Raw genomic sequence first — 18,293 nt, forward strand, 5'->3', positions numbered from 1 at the left:
GTGCAGACGCGGTGGCCATTACGCGGGGAGCGCGACGCTAGCGCCCCACTCAGATCTTGAGGGACGCCATGGTACTAAAGAACAAAGGAATATTTACGACTGTACTTCGAAGAATCTTGGTAACGTTTTTCGACGTATCGGTGCTAAGTATTGGATTTCATGGGAATACTCAAATGTGTTCCAGCTCTCTGATATGTGTTTATTCGCGAGCGTAAAAAAATGAAGTTAATGAACCAAGCGGAACCGGTTGGAACTTACGTAATGGCTCGATGATGCTTGTGTGTGAAACTAACTTAAACATTATCAATAGTTCTTTTCTTATTTTGTTCTAGTAAATTACATGACTTTGATATTGGACTTGTGAACGGTTACGGTATGGGTTGAGGTGTTAATGTTGATCCTTGTTGATCAGGATACATCGGATAGAGAAACTCGAAAAACATCATCAACAAGTATTGAACAATTATCTAAAAATCATTTTAATGAAAAAGTTTATTTCAAGTAATCAAAGAAATCGACTGCGGGAAACCATTTCATGGTTGTGCGCCGTCTAGCGGTAACCTCATGTGTTGACGCCTTACAGCTTGAAACTCATGTATAAGTATAAATCTCTCTTATTATAAGTACTTAGTACTCTCACCACACACTCATACTTAGATAAGTGCAGCCATTAGCACCCTTTTTCGGTACCTTCATTTTTTTTTTTTTTAATAAAAGTAAGTAAGTAAAGTATTGTTTTAGGGATGGCAGAATGCGCTATAGCTTGTTCGGAACAATTCTCCGTTCTGCCATTGTCTAGATGGCGTTCGCGTTCCGCGTCAAAAATACTTGTGTACAATATAGCATGAATCCAAGAAATAGTAAAAAGGTGAAACTACAGCTATATTTTGTTTTCAATCTGATGGCTACATTGAAAATAAACATTTACATAATAAACCAGATCTTTAAACTAATATTCTTTGCTTTGGTTTTATTGAGAACAAGCACATAAATGATATATCATCGCAGTTATTTCAAGGACATGTATCATAAAAATAAAAACAATATGCATTTTGCTTCACTTTTTTATTCTTCTACTACATAAAAAGAGAATATATGTGTACTTCTTGCAAGCTGAAAATAGAGTGAGTGTAAACACTCAAGTCTTTATTACGAAACATACCTTCTTGTTACGCAACAAAATGGTGACGTCATCGACTTCGAAATTTATAAATGCGCATTATATAGGTGTTCAGTTTTTGCTTAACGTAGACAACACTTCGAGCTTGAATACAAAATGTATTATCAGTTAATTAGGAAAAAAAAGTCAACGCTAAAGTTGTTAACTTCGCTTTTACTTGAGTTGAAACTTTCGTAACTTCAAAAAATTGCTAATCGAAATAGAAGCTCATGCGTAATAACGTTAATGGAAAAAAGTTTGTGTATCGAGTAAAAAAATATCTATATCGTGTATATATATATTTATCTTAAAAACATTTATTAAACTAAATTAAGAATCATCAAAAATTTATTAAAGATCAAGAAAAGCTCTCATTGTAATGAACACTGCTCTTGAGACTCTGAGGTGCGCTGCGCGTTACTTTCCATCTCTTTCGTGATAAGAAGGCCCTTGGTGCTTTCTGCTTCCTTCATCCATTTGTGAACCTGTTTGATCAAATGCAAAACGTGTTCCTTATTTTCAGTTGTTTTTTTTTTCGGAAAAAAGTGTGCTAGCGAAGCACGCGTACGTTTGAATATTACAATTTCCGTTTAATCACTACCAAAATTATTGATCACAATCGTTGCAAGAAGAGGCGTCGAAAAATTAAGTTAACGCAATAATCAAACCCGCGTGAATAATCAGGCATAAATTATGTGCCTAACATGCCCCGCTACACGGCAATTCATGCACTTGCGCGTGGAAAAAAAATTATAGAAAGCACACGTTTCAATATACACACACGTACACAAGTAAACTTCCGTCATCCATGATTCATAATGCTAGTGGAAATTCTGTGATACTCATTACTTCTCGGAATGTGCATCGAAACTAAGTAATTTTAATATGTCAATTATCAAGTCAGCGAGACGCGAATTTCATGGCACTATTGAACTAAAGCGCGCGCAAGATGAAGTGTTGCGTAATTTGCAATTTCGACTCATTCCTATGCAGACTTAATTTAGCGTTCAAAAGCTTTTGAATTACAGGAGCTTCCTTAAATCCTCTTCAGTACGTGCGTACTTCGAGTAGACAAAAGGCGTAAAAAGCAATTACTCCGCATTCAGGCGAGCATAGCCCGTAACAACGAACGTAAATAAAAACTTCTTTTCTAAATTCAATTAACGGCATTACACCGGCTGCCGTGGAATCAGCAGGAATACGTGTAATCCAGTCCGGACCCTATCAAGAAACTTTTAATCATTCAAATTGCAAAAAAAAATGCCGAGAATAAAAATTCGCCTCAAACGCGCGCCGCCTTGGAAATTAGAGCATATACAATAAAATGTCGAGAAAAAAGCGAGAGGGAGAGTTATTAATCATCGAGATTATACCTGCTTGGAGAGGAGCTCGCGTCTGCGCCCCGGCGGCTCTTTGCCCAGCAGCGGCACCAGGACTTTCAGGCAGGATTGAAACTTCTCGAGAGCCAGATCGTAGTTGCCCTCAGCCAGGTACTGCTCGGCCGACTCGCCGATCTCTAGCGCCGCCGACATGCCCGTCGTGCTCTTGCTTAGCGTACCTGCGCGCGGAGTCATTTCATATGTATTGCCAGCAGACCTTACCTCCATTGTCTTATTATACTCGGCTCGACCGCTGTTTCCTTGGCCGAGACGATGAACATTGTGTTCTTATATTGTTTCGACTGAGACTGGGGCCCTTTTATTGTGGCTTAGCAATAACGTTTTACGACTTGGAGAAGTGAAAAGGAATACAGCGAGGGTGCCCAACTTTTACTGCGCGCTTCTACGCACAGAAGCATGTTATTCTTATTCGATATTAGCCTAATCCCTTGGGATTCTCCGAATATTTCTTTTCGAGTAATATGGAATATTTAATATGGGTAATTTTTTGAATTGTGCAACCCGTTTACTAGGATTGTATAAAATTAGCAATAAAATTTAAAAAACTCGCGATATAAGAGTGTCGATAAAAAACAAGGCAGCGCAATACTAACGTAGTTCGAGAAAATTGATCGCAGCGTTTCTCTCGAGCGAGTCGCACCTCGAGACTGGCTGCTGCGAGTTGGTAGTCTCCGCGGCCTGATGCGCCCCGTTCTCGCTCTTCCGCCTCTGATCAGCCTCCGCACACGTGTCCTTTAATTGTTCCGCTCGCCTGATGTACTCGTTCACCCTCAGTCTCAGCGCCTCCTTCTTCTGCAAATCAGTCTCGCCTTCGCGAGCGCCCAAAAGGATTTTATAGCAAATATGATAGATAGGCAATTATATAGGTAACCAAAATGCACACGGAGATTTACGTGCTCGAGGGTAGCGGAAGATTCGAGCGGCTGTTATAAAAAATCAGGCGATTGCGTATAAGCGCATGCAGAGATTCGCTTTTTTGGAAAGTAGCGTTATTTGCGTAACTGCATTTTGCCACTTTCGAATTTTCTGATTTCGCGCGCATATTCAACGCTTATCATTCGGGCAATCACGCGCACATTGTTGTGGAATAATTAATTTGTGTACTGTTCTGATATTTTGCTGTTTCGTGGAAATCGCTTGTAATTATATAGTTTGGCCAACTATTTGTATAGCCGGTGTAGTATGGAAACGCGGGCTGCAGGCCGAGTGAAAGTTGTAAAAACGTCGGATGTGTGATGTGAGCCGTATAGGAATCGTTATGCTCTCGAACGCGATGAAAACGTCGAGTTGCAAATTTGAATACACGGAAAATTCCCACTCGTTATCTTTTCGGTCGTAAACGATCTTATCATTGTTTAAAGATAAAAGATAAGGCGAGATAAGATAACGAAATTTTTCTCGTTTAGCCTATTGCACGCTTACACTGCGCCATTTTGATTCTTCAAAATCAATATATCGGCCGAGCGCGCTTCCGAAATCGAGTAGCATGCTATAGTAGCGACTATAGAGCAGCGATTCGCTGATACCTCGCAAATATTCACACTTTGTAACACACTCAGTCCTATAATTAGACTCGGACTTTGACCTCTACTTCAAGAAGATCTGTATTATATAAGATTTTTAGCAGAATGTAACGCCGGTTATACACCGCAGATAAAATATGCCTCGAAACGAGAGCACAATCTAATCATCTGGAATAAGAAAGAAATCGAAATATCGCCTCGTTACGTAAATTAGCCGCTGTTTAACGCTCATGAAAGCTATACATAAGCTATACATAATGTAAACAGTGTGAATAGTTACTTGTGAGTACAGGAATGAAGTAGCGGAGAGCCTCGCAGTAGAGATGATAGGCCTCCCTGCGACAGCCGTCCGCGTCGGATTTCACAGCCTTGTGGACGAGAGCGACGGCCTTGTCCAAGTTCTCGCGCGTCGGCGCGTGCTCCAGGTCGAGGAAGTCGTGCGCGAAGAACTCGTCGAAGGTCAGCCGCTCGTCCGGGTTGTGCTTCAAGAGCCGCAACAGCAGGTCCTTGCACTCGCCGGATATGTGACATCCCTTGGGCAGCTACGCTGGACGGAAGCACACATGCACACACGCAAATCATATGACGCTCGTTCTTTGTTTTATTTTTCAGCTATATACTTCGCGCTTGCATTGCATTTATAGTCTCGAAGACGGCTTCTTTAATTTTTAAAAGCGATTCCGAGCTGATTTTCATTTACGTTGATGACGTGATGGTCTATTTTAAAATTGCCGCATTGATGGCGTAAAAAGGAGCTATTCGTCAAGCAAGGCAAATATTGGTATTTTTCGCAACCGCAAGCGACTCGACTGGGAAAAAATGTTCGTAGGATGAATGCAAATTGCAACGCAGATACGAGTGCAATATGTGAAGTTGTATTTTTAATGAGTTTACTCAGGTTTCCGTTGAAATTGTACACTGAAATGCGATCGTTTAATGCCGAACGTATGATCTATGGGAAGCGGAGGAAGTGCGATAAAATTATCGATTATCGGAGTGTTCGGTCCACTTTACACGTTTATCGTTTCAAAATTATTGTTGTTTCGCGTCGTAAAATTTATGATTTAAGAGGACATTAAAAAATATCGCTGCGGAAAATGTAAAATCGAAAAAAAAAATTTTCTCCAAGAATTTCCAAATTTCCCGCCGCGTCCTTTTTTTCCTCAAAAAGAAAAAGCCGCTGTACGCCATGTGTAAAGCCGTTTCGCTCGCGCGAAACCATATCAAGACGAAAGGGCTCGAGAGGTACATTGTGCAGTCGCGCAGCGAGCAGCAGCTGACAATACAGTTACGTGGATTAGGGGAGGAGCAGCGAGAAGAGGGTCATAATCACCTCGATCGGCCTCATGTCTTTGATCTTCTCGGCGAGTTCGGGAAAGCTGTTGCTCGAGTACGGCGCCTTGCCGAATAGACACTCGTACATGATGACGCCGACGCTCCACAGGTCCACCCTGGCGTCGTACTTGTGCCGCAGCAGTATCTCCGGTGCCATGTACAGAGGCGAGCCTCGTATCGAAAACTTGGTCTCCGAACTGCTCAGGTACTGGGCGAAACCGAAGTCTGTGGATGTGAAAAATCAATTCGAGTTTTTACTCAATTATTCTCGCCGGCTATAACTAAATTTGGGCAATTGATTTATTCGAATCTTTTCGAAAATCTATAGACTGTGCATTTTATTACAATAATGCAATTTGAAGTGACGGGCGAATTCAGCTAGTGAATTATGAACGTCGTTCGTTAGCTTTGCGCGAATGCGTTACAATATGCGCATAATCGAACAAAATCTAGAATCTGCCAAGTTAAAAATCAATATAAACTAAATTAATTGTTTTCCTTTAACCGATGAAAAAAAGTTAACGAACCTCCAACTTTGAGCACGAGGGCGGGCCTTTTGATAAGCAGCAGATTCTGCGGCTTCAAATCCATGTGACAGACATTGTGGTTGCGCAGGTACCTGAGCGCTAGCGCGAGCTGCTGCAAAAACTTTCTACAGACGTGCTCGGCCAGCTTATGCTTTCGTTTGATGAAGTTCGACAGATCGCCACCGTCGCAATACTCCATCACGATATAGATGTGCCTATAAATGGACACTCGTTTATATCAAAATACAGTACACACACACACACACACACACACACACACATATATCTTCCACGTAATTGCAGTCCGTTGTAATAATAACTTTGAAAAATCAATACTTCATATGGCTTGTCAAATAAACGTGTACGCTGTATTAAAATTATTTTTAGTTCAAAAACGAAAACGAATAATATCCGCGGTTGAACTATTTCGTTGTAAAATCAATACTTTGAGTGACGGCTTGGCAAAGGCATTACGCATCGCTTTACAATAACTTTTTGGTGGAACTAGTTTTTCGTTAGGAAATTTATTCAAAATCGTATGGATCGATTCCGTAATTATCCGCTGTAAGCGATATAGGAATCGGATACCTACATCAACCCTAATATACGCGACGGGGGCTCGCGTATACTGGATTGTCCACTTTATCACTCAACTCACCCCTCGTCCCAGAAGAAGTCGCGCATTTCGACGATGTGCTCGTGTTTGAGTATCTTGAGTAAATTAATTTCCGTAATGAGATTGTCGATCGCCGATTTCGAGAGGGTCGACTTGTCCACGCACTTGATCGCCACCACCTCGCGAGAGCCATCCTGCAGACAAAAAAAAAACAAAACACCGGTGCATAACTAAAGTGTTGTTATCGTATCTGTAAATACATATCATAAGTGCACCCTTTGCATCCTTTATGTTTATTGTTCGTAATTCATTTTGAATTTGTTAGAACGGCGCGTAGTGGAGTTCTGGCAAGAACGATAATAAACTTCAAGTAAAACAAGAACCTTGTACGGTATGCGAGGCTCAGGAATCTGTCGGTATGTCAGCGCGAGTTCCTTGAATTTTTTATCTGGGATGTTTTCTCGCTAATGAAATTCTCGAATCGAGCTACTTATAAAATTCAATGTATGCAACATTCTACATGTATTAACTCCAAATATGTAGGAGTTCAAAATTAAATTAATCAGACGGTAAAATGTATGAAGTCTGTAGCGCGTAAACAAAACAGTATGTTTACAAATTAATAGTTACACGTTTTTAACTGTATAACAATACGACTTTAATGCTTCGATACTAAGAACGTAATCTCGCTAAGTGCATATTATTCGCATTTTGCATAAAACCAACACTTGTTTTTATTCAACAAATCATCAACGAATGGGTTTATAACACAAAAAAAATGTAAGCATCATCGATCGCCAAATAATTTATATGCACCCCGTTGCTTTATGACTCACCGATGAAAAAAAAAACAACTTTCGAATCGATACCCTAGACATAGCGTACACGTCCACCCCGGCTGAATAGATGTAAATATAGACCACGGCACGAATTCTAACCTCTAACGCGAGTTACGAGCACTTTCCAACACATCGAACATTTCCCACTCGTATACACTCGACTCCCACGTGTCGTCGCAACCCATTAAAATTATCGTTCAAAACAAACACCGCGAACGCGTTATCATTCAAACGAACAACTCGGCGCAATAAACAACGAGCAAAATATAGTCGACTCACCCTCTTGAAGGCTTTGTACACCGTGGAGTAGCTGCCAGCCCCGATTTTCTCCAGCAGTGTGTAGTCCTTGACGCTGGGCAGACTCATCTTTTTCCCTACAGCATTTTTCACCCGCGAATCTTGAATGAAAACACGAGCACGACTCTACAAATTAGCTGATATATCACAGTATCGGAGTGTGTATATTACGGGCAAGAAGAGCGACTTCAGAAGAGAGACGCGACGGCTGACAGCTGCAGAGGCGAGAGGTGCGCGCGCCTCTTTGGATCATCGTGCAATGTGCTCTCGCGCTATACACACTGTATCTCTTTCTCTCTCGGACTCTCGCAGCGCCCGTGCGGTGTCGTCGGCACTGACTGCGTTTCCGCAGGGCTGTGAACGATCGCGGTATTTCTTTGTTTCCGTGCTTAAATTTTATAAGCGTCGACGATGAATTAAAATTACCGGGACTTTGTTCAGGGTTTGCGGGAGACTGTTCAGAGGAATAACGTTTACCATACATTTTCGAAGCTGCCGTACGCCGCTGTTTTCAGATTTTAAAAATCTGGTATATCTAAGAGTTGAATGCACTCGAAGAAAGAATATCTTATAATTAGATCAGGAAGTATATAGTATATATGCTCGGTTTCTTCTTACAGTCTGCGGTCAGTAGAAACTTCGGATTAGTTGCTTGAAAGAATACCATACTTATTGAAAATTCAAATAGTGAGCTTTTAGAATGTAAGGTTTTGGCTAGGATGATTTTTTTTTTGTATTTAAACGTGCACAGTTTTTCTGCTAAATCGGTTTCATAAGAGCACATTGTACTAGCTGACATCGTTTTTTATGCATTCGCTGACTCACAAATATGCAATGCGCTCAGCAAAAAATCGAAGAAGCTCGATACGCACAGCTTTTTTCTAGTCCTCCTTCCGGCTCGTTACGCCCGCGATGCCTCTCGTCAATTTGAAAAAAAAAAGAATCTAACTACTTCGCGAAAAATCCGATGTGGTATGAAGCGTTCCACCAAGTTTTCGCACAAAAAGTCCGATTGCACAAGTCGAACCTGATTGCATCGAAGCGATTTCAAGTGGATTTGCCGATTTCACGTGATTTAAAATCGATTTCGTTGTTGAGTGCTCGAATAGTGCACTGATTTGTCGAGTGAATAGCCTGTATACTCGCGCAAGAGTTGTAACTTTCTTTATAAAAGCTTGCTTTTGCTTCTATAAATCTGCAGTCTATTTATCGATGTTTTTTTAATTCGACGAAATTTTTTTTCTTAGAACTTAAAACAACGTTGAGAATTTGAATCGCATCGTTGCTTCGAAAATAGAACGCTTTAAATGAGTTTAAATGCCCAGCCCAGTCCCCAAGCGACTACACCACTGTTCCATCAGCTGAGCGTTATACCTGCACTCGTATATCTATAGATACGCCCCAGAGCTTGTTCGCAGCTCACTTCAGACTCCACACACGCGTCGACACGTATTATACGAGAGCCCGTTAACAACACAACGTACACTGCATGCAGATTCGATAAATCTCCCTGTGTCTCCCGTATATACTAATATACCTACGCTTGCGCATAAGTACACAAGTGTGCATCATACAGGCACAGGCCCTGGAAGAAAAATCGAAAGCCAGAAAGAGACAGGGACAGAGGGAGAGAGAGAGAGAGAGAGGGAGAGAGGGAGACCACACGCAGAGCGAGCGGAGCGGGGAGGGGGACGAGACGCTGCAGACTACCGACTACCAGTGTGGACTGTGGAGAGCGCAGCAGCTCACGCAGTCTCAACGCGGTCACCACAACAAAATTCGCAGTGTATTTCTTTCTCTCGCTCGCTCGCTCGGTGTGTATAACTCGTCCTATACTTTCCTCGAGTCTAGTTACCGTCGCCGTTGGAGACAAAAGCTCGATGTAAATAACGCACGACGAGCCAAGTTTCAATCCTGTGTTCGCTGTTCTCTGCACATACAGGCGCTGCTGGAAGACAGAGGGAGGCGGAGGACTGACTCGAGGAGAGAGCCAGTATGACACTGGGATAGCCATGAAGAAGCAGAGCATCTCTCGCGAGTGTTAGGTTGCACCTATCGTCAGAGGCATCAGCTCCGCAGTCGACGTTCGATCTGTTTCCAGGCGCACATCCGAGACTCAAGGGCGCTGAGCGCTCCGCAGTGTACACCCTAAAGAAGAGAGACACTCAGCACTCTCTCTCTCTCTCTCTCTCTCTCTCTCTCTCTCTCTCTCTCTCTCTCGCAGTTTTCTTTGTGTGCACTACAACGTCGAGGAAGTGCTCTCGCTTTCGTGCTCTTTGTGCATGCTGCAGCCCGAGCGAGTATTATAGTGGAGCAGATAAGCGCATAAGCCAAGGTAAGCTCTCCAGACTTCTATCCGCATTGTTTTCGCCAGTTGCCGAGGATATCGCGCAGAAGTGTCTGCTGTGTGTGTGTGTACTGTGTATGCGTGCGTCTAGTCAAGGTTAAACGGAAATACTGCTTCTGAACTTGAGCTCAGCGTGCGCATATGTGAGAGTTACGCTAACGGTCGGCAGAGCGAAACCTAGAGAGAATCGTAAACGTGTCGAGGCTCTGCTCCGAATTATCGACTGAGATAAGAAATAAATAAGTAGTCCGCGTTGCTTTTATTGCGTTTCTTGCGTGTATAAGCTTCGAGCCACACTAGCATGCGCAGGGGCGGCCGATATTGACAGTTAGCGCCTTGAAGTTAGCTGCGAGTCCATCGCTTGCATCGCTTGTGAACCATCGTCGTGGTCGTCTTCGTCGTCGGGCGCGTTAAGTATACACTACACGGTATCATGGACTTGTTCCGTTGCGATCCTCGCAGCCATTGCGCTTGGATACTTTGCTGAAGAGAGAAAGAGAGAAAACAAAACGAGAAAGTGTCTCTGCAAAGCTGTGTGTAGCTTATCGTCGAAAAGAGTCTGCTAGATTGGACAGCTCAAGTCAGGTGCGGGTTGTTTGTGTTTTTTACTTCTTCTCTCTCACTCTTTTCGAATAAGCACATCTGTCGCTGCAGTTCTGGCGTTCGATGTTTACGGGCGGTTTGCGTGGATGTAGCCTATATAAAACGACGACTTTCCAAACGTTTCATTCGGTCGATTACGTAAACAAACTCTTCTGCTCCTTCGTGAATCATCGAAGTTAGTGGTCGCGAAGAAAAATTCGAAAGATATCGCTCGAGTCCTTCGAGAGCAACACAAGCTGCTCGAGTAAGTAGGTAGGCCAGCCTGCGTGTACGTACATCGAGCACAGAAAAGGTCGCATTCTTTCGAGAGCTCGGGGACCCAAAAGGCGGTCAAGGCTCGTCGTCGCGGGGTCGGCCTCGCGGTCCGAAAAAGAGGGATCGACGAAAACTTTTCACGCGCGCACTTGAAGGTTAAGAAAATCCTGGATGCTGTAATACTTAGTATATAGTTTGAAAATCGAGGCGCTCGCGGCCCTGCGTGGATCGGAAAAACGAGAGAAGTAGGTCTTGGCTCAAGTCTCGTCCGCGCCTCTTTTTTATACATTCGTATCAAGTGCATCTCTCTCGTCGCGCGCACTCGCTAAAGGAGGTTATAATTGATATACTTGTAGAGAATAGGAGCGCGGAGGAGTCTTCGCTGACTTCTCTCTAATTTTCGCGGTTAAAGGGACAGGCAGTGGCCTCTGCTAGCGCGCCGACAAAGCACAATATTTAGCCTCTCCGCTATTTACGAAATTTCTCGCGCATTGTTGGGTGGCGCTTTGAGTGCATCAGCCGCTCTCTCATCGTTTATTTTTGAGATTCGACCATCACGGCTTTTTTCTCTGCTATACCGTTGTTGTTGTCATCGTCGTTTTCGCAGTTTTTCATCAAAGAACGCGCGCGCACTCGGTGCTGCTGCTCTCGTCTTTTTTTTTCAAGTTTTTCTCCTTTGTGCTCGGCTCGGACAAAAGGCTTCTCTCTGTCTCTCTCTCTCTCTCTCTCTCTCTTGAGCCGACGGTGTTGCTGAAATATCGCGCGCGATTTCGTTGTTGCGGAGCTTTTGTCGAGCCAGCGAACGCGAGAGCGCAACACTTTTGTTTTACTGCAATAAAATCGGCTGTGAATCACCGCGAGTTGCCAAGTGCGCGTGAAGTTTTGCCGAGATAAGAAGAGAATACTTACTTACTTCTGAAGCTTTTCGCAGATAATAATATAGTACTTGGACGAATTGGCGCTCAGTGTTGAGGTATGACTAACATATTTTCATTCAATGAAGCGACGGCCACCGCGATACGGAATCAACTTATGAACGACGCGTTATCGCCAATTAACAACGGAAGCGAACAATAAACTCGGACGATGAGACGACCCTGCACTCTGATAGCAACGAGACGAGAGGACGAGAGTATTACAACGGTGAATCGCACGTAAATAACCCGCTCGTCGGCTTTTTTAATCATCCGGAAATATCCGTCCTTTCTATAAAAAAATTCGAAATTTCGACTCGCTCTCTATAGAGTTATACCGATTTCCAGAAGCGATTGTAATTATTCGCCTTGCACATATTATAGTGCAGTTGGTGGCGCGCAGGGCCGTACGCGTGCATCGAAGCTGCACACTATACCTATATGTATAGAAAGCCTTCGCGTACCGAGTATAAGTATAGCACAGAAGGTTCCGAAAGGCCGTTTTGCTTTGACTTTGATATGCAAAATTAATATAGTATCTTGAGTTCATTAAGAAAAACAAAACATAGACCCCGGCAGAATTAGAGCGGCGCTTTCTCGTCAATGGGATTCGCGCAAGTGAAAGTCAGCGGAAAACCCGCGAGTGATCCCCCTTCTTATTATACACAGAGAAAAGACGATTCGAGCGTTATATAGCTGTATATCCACATGCACGCCGAGACTCCGACTTCCGAGAGAGAAAGAGCGCAAGTGAACGAGCGCGCGGGAGTGCGAGCGAGACGGAGAAAAAGCAAACATGGTGGAAGAGTTGATCGGGCGCGCGCGCGCATCGCACCGATGCGAGCGCGAGGTATACTCATAGTCGCTGGAGAGCAGTCTTCCTTCGTCCTCGAAGCCTCTCGGAAAGTCCAGCTCGGAGTCGCGCTCCTGGTTTTCCCCAGGCTCGCTGTTCCCGTGGAAGCGAGTGCTCGAGGACGACGCAGTCTCGTGTAACGCGCGTCGAGCGTGACTCAGTCGGAGGACGGTTTAGGGTTTCCGAGGCCGAGTACTTTATACTTACTGCAGTGTGGAAAATAAAGTGTCTTGGCTAGAGCCTCTGATGCTTGCTCGGAAGCTTTGGTACAAGTACCCTGTGTAGAAATTAAAGTGTAAGGTACGGGGATCGTCTGTTCGTATATGCATCTTACTGCACATGTGTGTGCATCTCCTCGAACGAGATATACTTGTATACTTTTTAGGACAGTGGGCCGTGAGAGGGAAGGAGAAAAAAATCGCTTTCACTCGGTTGTGTCCATAACGTCGCTTTCTGCTGACTAGTATCAGAATCAATCGTCTGTATTCTCGTTCTCTTCCTGCGGCTTACTTATGTGATAAGAAATCGCGTCTCCCGTCGTTCTTGTATATATACTATTACTCCTCGTCGACGTTTTTCCGTTCCTCTTTTTCCTCTCGGATATTGGAAAGCTTCTTCCACGTCGTTCTAACCTTCACTGAGACTGCTTCTGCTCTCTGGTATATTTCCACACTCGACTGCTCAAGGTCTGGATGCTCTACTTTGGACGCTTCTGGATCTTTTGCTCCTTCTAGCTTTGTTTGTCGATTATTAGCCAAGTATGTAAAAACTGTTATGAAACTGCAGTGCAAATGCCTGAGAATGTGTATTATGTAAAGAACTTAGCTCCATGGAGGCAATTTGTTTTAATGCAGTAGACTTATTAATGTGATTTTTCATTTTTATGTTTCAAGGAGGGAGATAAAAAAGCCTGACCAAACTAATATAGATAAAAAATGGATTCCGAGGAGGAAACACTTTATGACGACGTTGATTCTGGCAATGAATCCAGCGGAGATGACGTTGACTTTGCCATGGAAATTGAGTCGAACAATCCTCGTGAAAGAGCCAGTGAAGCTGATGAATATCCATTCGAAGTTCTTTCAACTGAAGAAATTGTTCAACATATGGTAGATACCATAAAAGAAGTTAACACAGTAGTAGAAGTAAGTTAAAAGATAATCCTGAAAGAAAGATTTAAAAAACGGCTTTTGAACATCAACATAACAAATGATCAATTTTCAGATTCCAGCCACAACAACTCGAATTTTGCTAAATCACTTTAAGTGGGACAAAGAAAAATTAATGGAGAGATTTTACGATGGAGATCAGGAGAAATTGTTTGCAGAAGCTCATGTTATAAATCCTTTTAGAAAAGGTCCTGTAATTAGTAGAAATCGTTCTTCCCAAAATTTAATGGTATGTATCTATCATTTAACAATTTACAGGTTCATACTTTAACACCAGTTTTCTAACAATATCTAATTTACAGTCAAGGCATAATTCAACAAATGGAACAGAAGAATGTGGAGTTTGTTTCATGACTTTACCAACATACGTAAATACTAATATTTAACTTTTATAACTTACTACACAGTTAGCAAATATTAAAAATTCTCTTTTACTTTTAGATGATGACTGGGTTAGAATGTGGCCACAGATTCTGTACCGGTTGTTGGGGTGAATACCTTCAAACTAAGATCATGGAAGAGGGAGTGGGTCAAACGATAGCTTGTGCTGCTCACGCTTGTGACATTTTAGTAGATGATGCCAGCGTTATGCGCTTAGTGAAAGATTCAAAAGTTAAATTAAAGTATCAGCATCTTATCACAAATAGTTTTGTTGAGGTAAGTACATTAGTGCAAAATTTTGCAATATCAACTTTAATTGATTACCAGTCACTTCACCTACATTACTTGTCCACAGTGTAACAGACTGTTAAGGTGGTGTCCATCTCCGGATTGCAACAATGCGATCAAAGTTCAGTATGTGGAGCCAAAGCCTGTAACCTGCAAGTGCAATCATACCTTCTGTTTCCATTGCGGCGAAAACTGGCATGACCCAGTAAAGTGCCATCTCTTGCGCAAGTGGATAAAGAAGTGCGACGATGATTCGGAAACATCTAACTGGATCGCGGCTAACACAAAAGAGTGCATTAAATGTAAAGTAACAATCGAGAAAGACGGTGGGTGTAATCACATGATTTGCAAGAACCAGAACTGCAAGACTGAGTTCTGTTGGGTTTGTCTTGGACCATGGGAACCACATGGTTCAAGCTGGTACAATTGCAACAGATACGACGCGGAAGATGCGAAGACGGCCAGGGACGCCCAAGAGAAGTCAAGAGCAGCCCTGCAAAGATATCTGTTCTACTGTAACAGATACATGAACCACATGCAGTCGCTCAAGTTCGAAAACAAGCTGTACGCAAGCGTGAAAGAAAAGATGGAAGAGATGCAGCAGCACAATATGTCTTGGATAGAGGTATTTTTTTTTTTTTATTATCTGCAATGATGTAGATATTTAAATAATACTTAATATTAACGAATTTCTTTGCAGGTTCAGTTTTTAAAGAAGGCTGTAGACATTTTATGCTCGTGCAGACAGACACTAATGTACACCTATGTCTTTGCTTATTATCTGAAGAAAAATAATCAGTCTGTGATGTTTGAAGATAACCAAAAGGATTTAGAAAGTGCAACTGAAACTCTTTCGGAGTATCTAGAAAGAGATATCACTAGTGAAAATTTGGCAGATATTAAGCAAAAGGTTCAGGATAAGTACAGGTAAGAATACATTTATTATTTTATAAAACAAAACTCAGTGAAATTGTTTTAACATATCTTCCTTTTTCTAATAACAGATACTGTGACAGTCGAAGGAAACTGCTTTCAGAACATGTGCATGAAGGTTATGAAAAAGAATGGTGGGAGTATATGGACTAGATAGTTTTAAATTAATTCCGTTCTGTCCTTTAAAATGAGAAGACAACTTCCACACTTCAATCCAGCTGTGATAAAACATAAAAGCTGAGGAGAGACATTATAAAGCATCACAGATAACCAAACAAAAAAAGATAATGTGCATTCTAACATATTAATTATGTTAGTAAATATAACATGAGTTCACGGTACGTTCACTTTATTCTGAGAATAGGCCGGTCAAATTAGATTTTTTCGCTGCAAAAATTCCTGATAGCAATTTTATTGTTGGAAATGGTCAGGAACGGTATGTAGAACAATAATATCTGGAAGAAAGCCACCCATTTGGTACGCTAACTTTTTAATAAACAATTAAAGTTCGATTTCGGCACTTTTTTTCACATTTTCCTCGGCGGTTCGAAAAGTATTGATTTTAGCGTAAAAAGTTTGAAGTAAAAGTTGTTCATTATTTAATTCTCTAAAAAAAAGTCAGCGAGAGCGCCCCTCTAAGTCTATTAGTTTACTTGCAAATTGGAAAAAAACAGAATTCGTCAAAATCAAAATTTGTTAATAACTTTTGAAAAAATTACTTTATTTTATTGATAATTTAGGAAAATGTACTACTCTATAGTCCAAACTAGCATGCCCAGTTTCAAGCTTCTATCAAATACAGTTTTTGTTAAATAGATATTTCAAAAAATTTTTTTTTTCACAATACGATTTGGATGTGAAAAAATTATTTTGATTAGGCGCCGTAGCTTGTGATTAAAGTGAAAGCACCTCGGTGCCAATTTATATACCTTCAATAAGTAAACTGTACGAATAATATTTAAGTAGTTGATATTGAATTTTGATTGTCTATTATTAAAATAACTTAAATAACAAAAGACGTTTCTCAAATTTAAAAATTGCAATAAATAAATTAATTGCACGCAAACATGAAAAATTGGAAAAAACTAATTTTTTATTGTTTAAATAAATTCAAATCTTATATCTGACGGCGCTATAGTTATTTTTTTGTTACGCTACCCCAAATTAAAAAAAGAAAGATGAAAAAAGAATCATTTTTGGCTAAATTACGCCATTTTTTTCCGAGCGTCCTGATTTGAAACTTACTTTTCAGTTCCGAACTGTGAGCGCGCGAGCATACCCCCACTCCGTTTCCCACGGCGCCGTCGGGCGTAATTGTCCGATCACGTTTTTCCATTACAGTTTTGACAATTGAAAATCCACATGAAAGCAACAACTAATAATTATGCATAAACTACAAATCATTAACTGCATTTTCAAATTTCAAACATGACGATATCTTTTTTATTCACGAAGTAATAGCTTGCTATAAAAAAAAACGTAACTTGGCTCCTAATGCTCGTAAACAAACGACTTTTTTTTAAATTAGATAAAAATCGGTGCTTTTGAATGGACTTTATTCGATTTTGATCAGACTTAAATCATGTCTCTGGGAGGAAAGTTAATTAAGCACTTTATAAATATTAGCATCCAGGGGCGCTCCTAATTAAAATTTCGTGGTTTTCGAAAGAGTTTATTGAAATATAACTCTTTCGCAAACTTTTTACGCTAAAATCAATACTTTTCGAACCGCCGAGGAAAATGTGAAAAAAAGTGCCGAAATCGAACTTTAATTGTTTATAAAAAATTTAGCGTACAAAATTGGCAGCTTTCTTCCAGATATTATTGTTCTGCATACCGTTCCTGACCATTTCCAACAATAAAATTGCTATCAGGAATTTTTGCAGAAAACGAGGTCTCCAGAGGCTAATTTGACTGGCGAAGAAGCGGAACTACTATATTAGTGAATAATATAACAATAAAAATTTCAACCGATTTGAAAAAATACATTGAATTCAATATTCTTACACATGCTGCAAACAAACACCGTTAAAATTGTGAAATTTTATTAAGCGGTGATCAGCCTTCACTAATTTAACGTAATTCATTCATTACTACAGTGATTTCAATTTGGACAAATTATAATATAAATTTAAAAGTAAAAATGTAATAACGATCAATCACTTATGCATCATTTAATGACTTATCGCAATAATCTTAATTTGATCGGTTTTTCTATTATGAGAGTATATAAATTGATAATTACAAAATTTAAAAAGATGCTTTAAACACGTATGGATGATACTGTAATCCGGAAGACCACGAACTGCGAAGTTTTTTTATTATACACTCTCGAAATGGCTTATTTTATTTTCTCTAAGGTGGTTCATGTATGTTTTAAAAACAATTGAATCAGCACAACATTCTTTTTTTAATTAAAACCGTATCCGCCTAGTTTGTGAAAAAACATTAGTGTAAAAACGTTTAGATTTTCAAACTTCTCCAGACGAATGAGTTTGGTTTATTAGAAAATAAGAAACGTATTGAGTACCCTACACTCGCCCAAAATGGCCACTTTTTGTCCCTGAAATGCAGGGTGAAAGTAGCATATTTAAGGGGATGTCATCACTAAAAACACTTTTTTTCTATTACATATAACTTTTTAAATAAAGCTTTTAATGAAAAACCAAGCTTGTAGCGCTCTCGTGTTAGGTTTAATAAATCATTCTACCGAAGGAAATTTCGATCGGACTTTTTGTTTTTCTAAAAGTTTAGAAATACAAAATACCCCGTGGTAGATTTGCGAAGCTTTAGCGACGACACCCACTTAAATGGAATTTGCAGAAAAATGAGAAATTTGCGGGAAAAAATTGAA

At 40.9% G+C, this 18,293-nt stretch overlaps 2 protein-coding genes across 6 annotated transcripts; one reads left to right on the forward strand and one right to left on the reverse strand.

The window, feature by feature from the left end:
* Positions 1-1,443: 1,443 nt before the first annotated feature.
* LOC100122815 (serine/threonine-protein kinase ULK3) lies at positions 1,444-8,303 on the reverse strand. The gene is made up of 8 exons (XM_031924917.2): positions 7,679-8,303; positions 6,603-6,754; positions 5,945-6,159; positions 5,416-5,642; positions 4,363-4,624; positions 3,153-3,368; positions 2,533-2,717; positions 1,444-1,644 (listed from the first exon to the last, which is right to left on the reverse strand). The coding sequence occupies exons 1-8, from the start codon at positions 7,763-7,765 to the stop codon at positions 1,531-1,533; spliced, it is 1,458 nt and encodes a 485-aa protein (XP_031780777.1). The 5' UTR covers positions 7,766-8,303; the 3' UTR covers positions 1,444-1,530.
* A 1,109-nt stretch (positions 8,304-9,412) lies between these two features.
* LOC100118236 (potential E3 ubiquitin-protein ligase ariadne-1) lies at positions 9,413-17,839 on the forward strand. 5 transcript variants are annotated; one of them, XM_031924915.2, is made up of 9 exons: positions 9,413-9,510; positions 9,639-10,031; positions 13,562-13,813; positions 13,893-14,066; positions 14,140-14,205; positions 14,279-14,494; positions 14,574-15,131; positions 15,207-15,433; positions 15,511-17,425. In XM_031924915.2, the coding sequence occupies exons 3-9, from the start codon at positions 13,604-13,606 to the stop codon at positions 15,590-15,592; spliced, it is 1,533 nt and encodes a 510-aa protein (XP_031780775.1). In that variant the 5' UTR covers positions 9,413-9,510; positions 9,639-10,031; positions 13,562-13,603; the 3' UTR covers positions 15,593-17,425. The 5 variants fall into 5 exon arrangements, with proteins under 5 accessions (XP_031780775.1, XP_008217859.1, XP_016837633.1 ...); XM_008219637.4 differs by lacking the exons at positions 9,413-9,510; positions 9,639-10,031 and adding an exon at positions 10,408-10,628 and having other exon boundaries at positions 15,511-17,839; XM_016982144.3 differs by lacking the exons at positions 9,413-9,510; positions 9,639-10,031 and adding an exon at positions 11,418-11,874 and having other exon boundaries at positions 15,511-17,839.
* Positions 17,840-18,293: the final 454 nt, after the last annotated feature.

Source organism: Nasonia vitripennis, chromosome 2 (genome assembly GCF_009193385.2).
Source record: "Nasonia vitripennis strain AsymCx chromosome 2, Nvit_psr_1.1, whole genome shotgun sequence".
Lineage (NCBI taxonomy): Eukaryota > Metazoa > Arthropoda > Insecta > Hymenoptera > Pteromalidae > Nasonia > Nasonia vitripennis.

Bases quoted from the DNA above. Each gene is read 5' to 3' on its own strand.
- LOC100122815 (XM_031924917.2), bottom strand. From the start codon at position 7,765: ATGAGTCTGCCCAGCGTCAAGGACTACACACTGCTGGAGAAAATCGGG. The intron at 6,160-6,602 runs GTGAGTTGAGTG...GTCCATTTATAG, and splicing joins GACTTCTTCTGGGACGAGGG to GCACATCTATATCGTGATGG. The intron at 5,643-5,944 runs GTTCGTTAACTT...TCACATCCACAG, and splicing joins CCTCGTGCTCAAAGTTGGAG to ACTTCGGTTTCGCCCAGTAC.
- LOC100118236 (XM_031924915.2), top strand. From the start codon at position 13,604: ATGGATTCCGAGGAGGAAACACTTTATGACGACGTTGATTCTGGCAAT. The intron at 15,132-15,206 runs GTATTTTTTTTT...ATTTCTTTGCAG, and splicing joins ACAATATGTCTTGGATAGAG to GTTCAGTTTTTAAAGAAGGC. The intron at 15,434-15,510 runs GTAAGAATACAT...TTCTAATAACAG, and splicing joins AAGGTTCAGGATAAGTACAG to ATACTGTGACAGTCGAAGGA.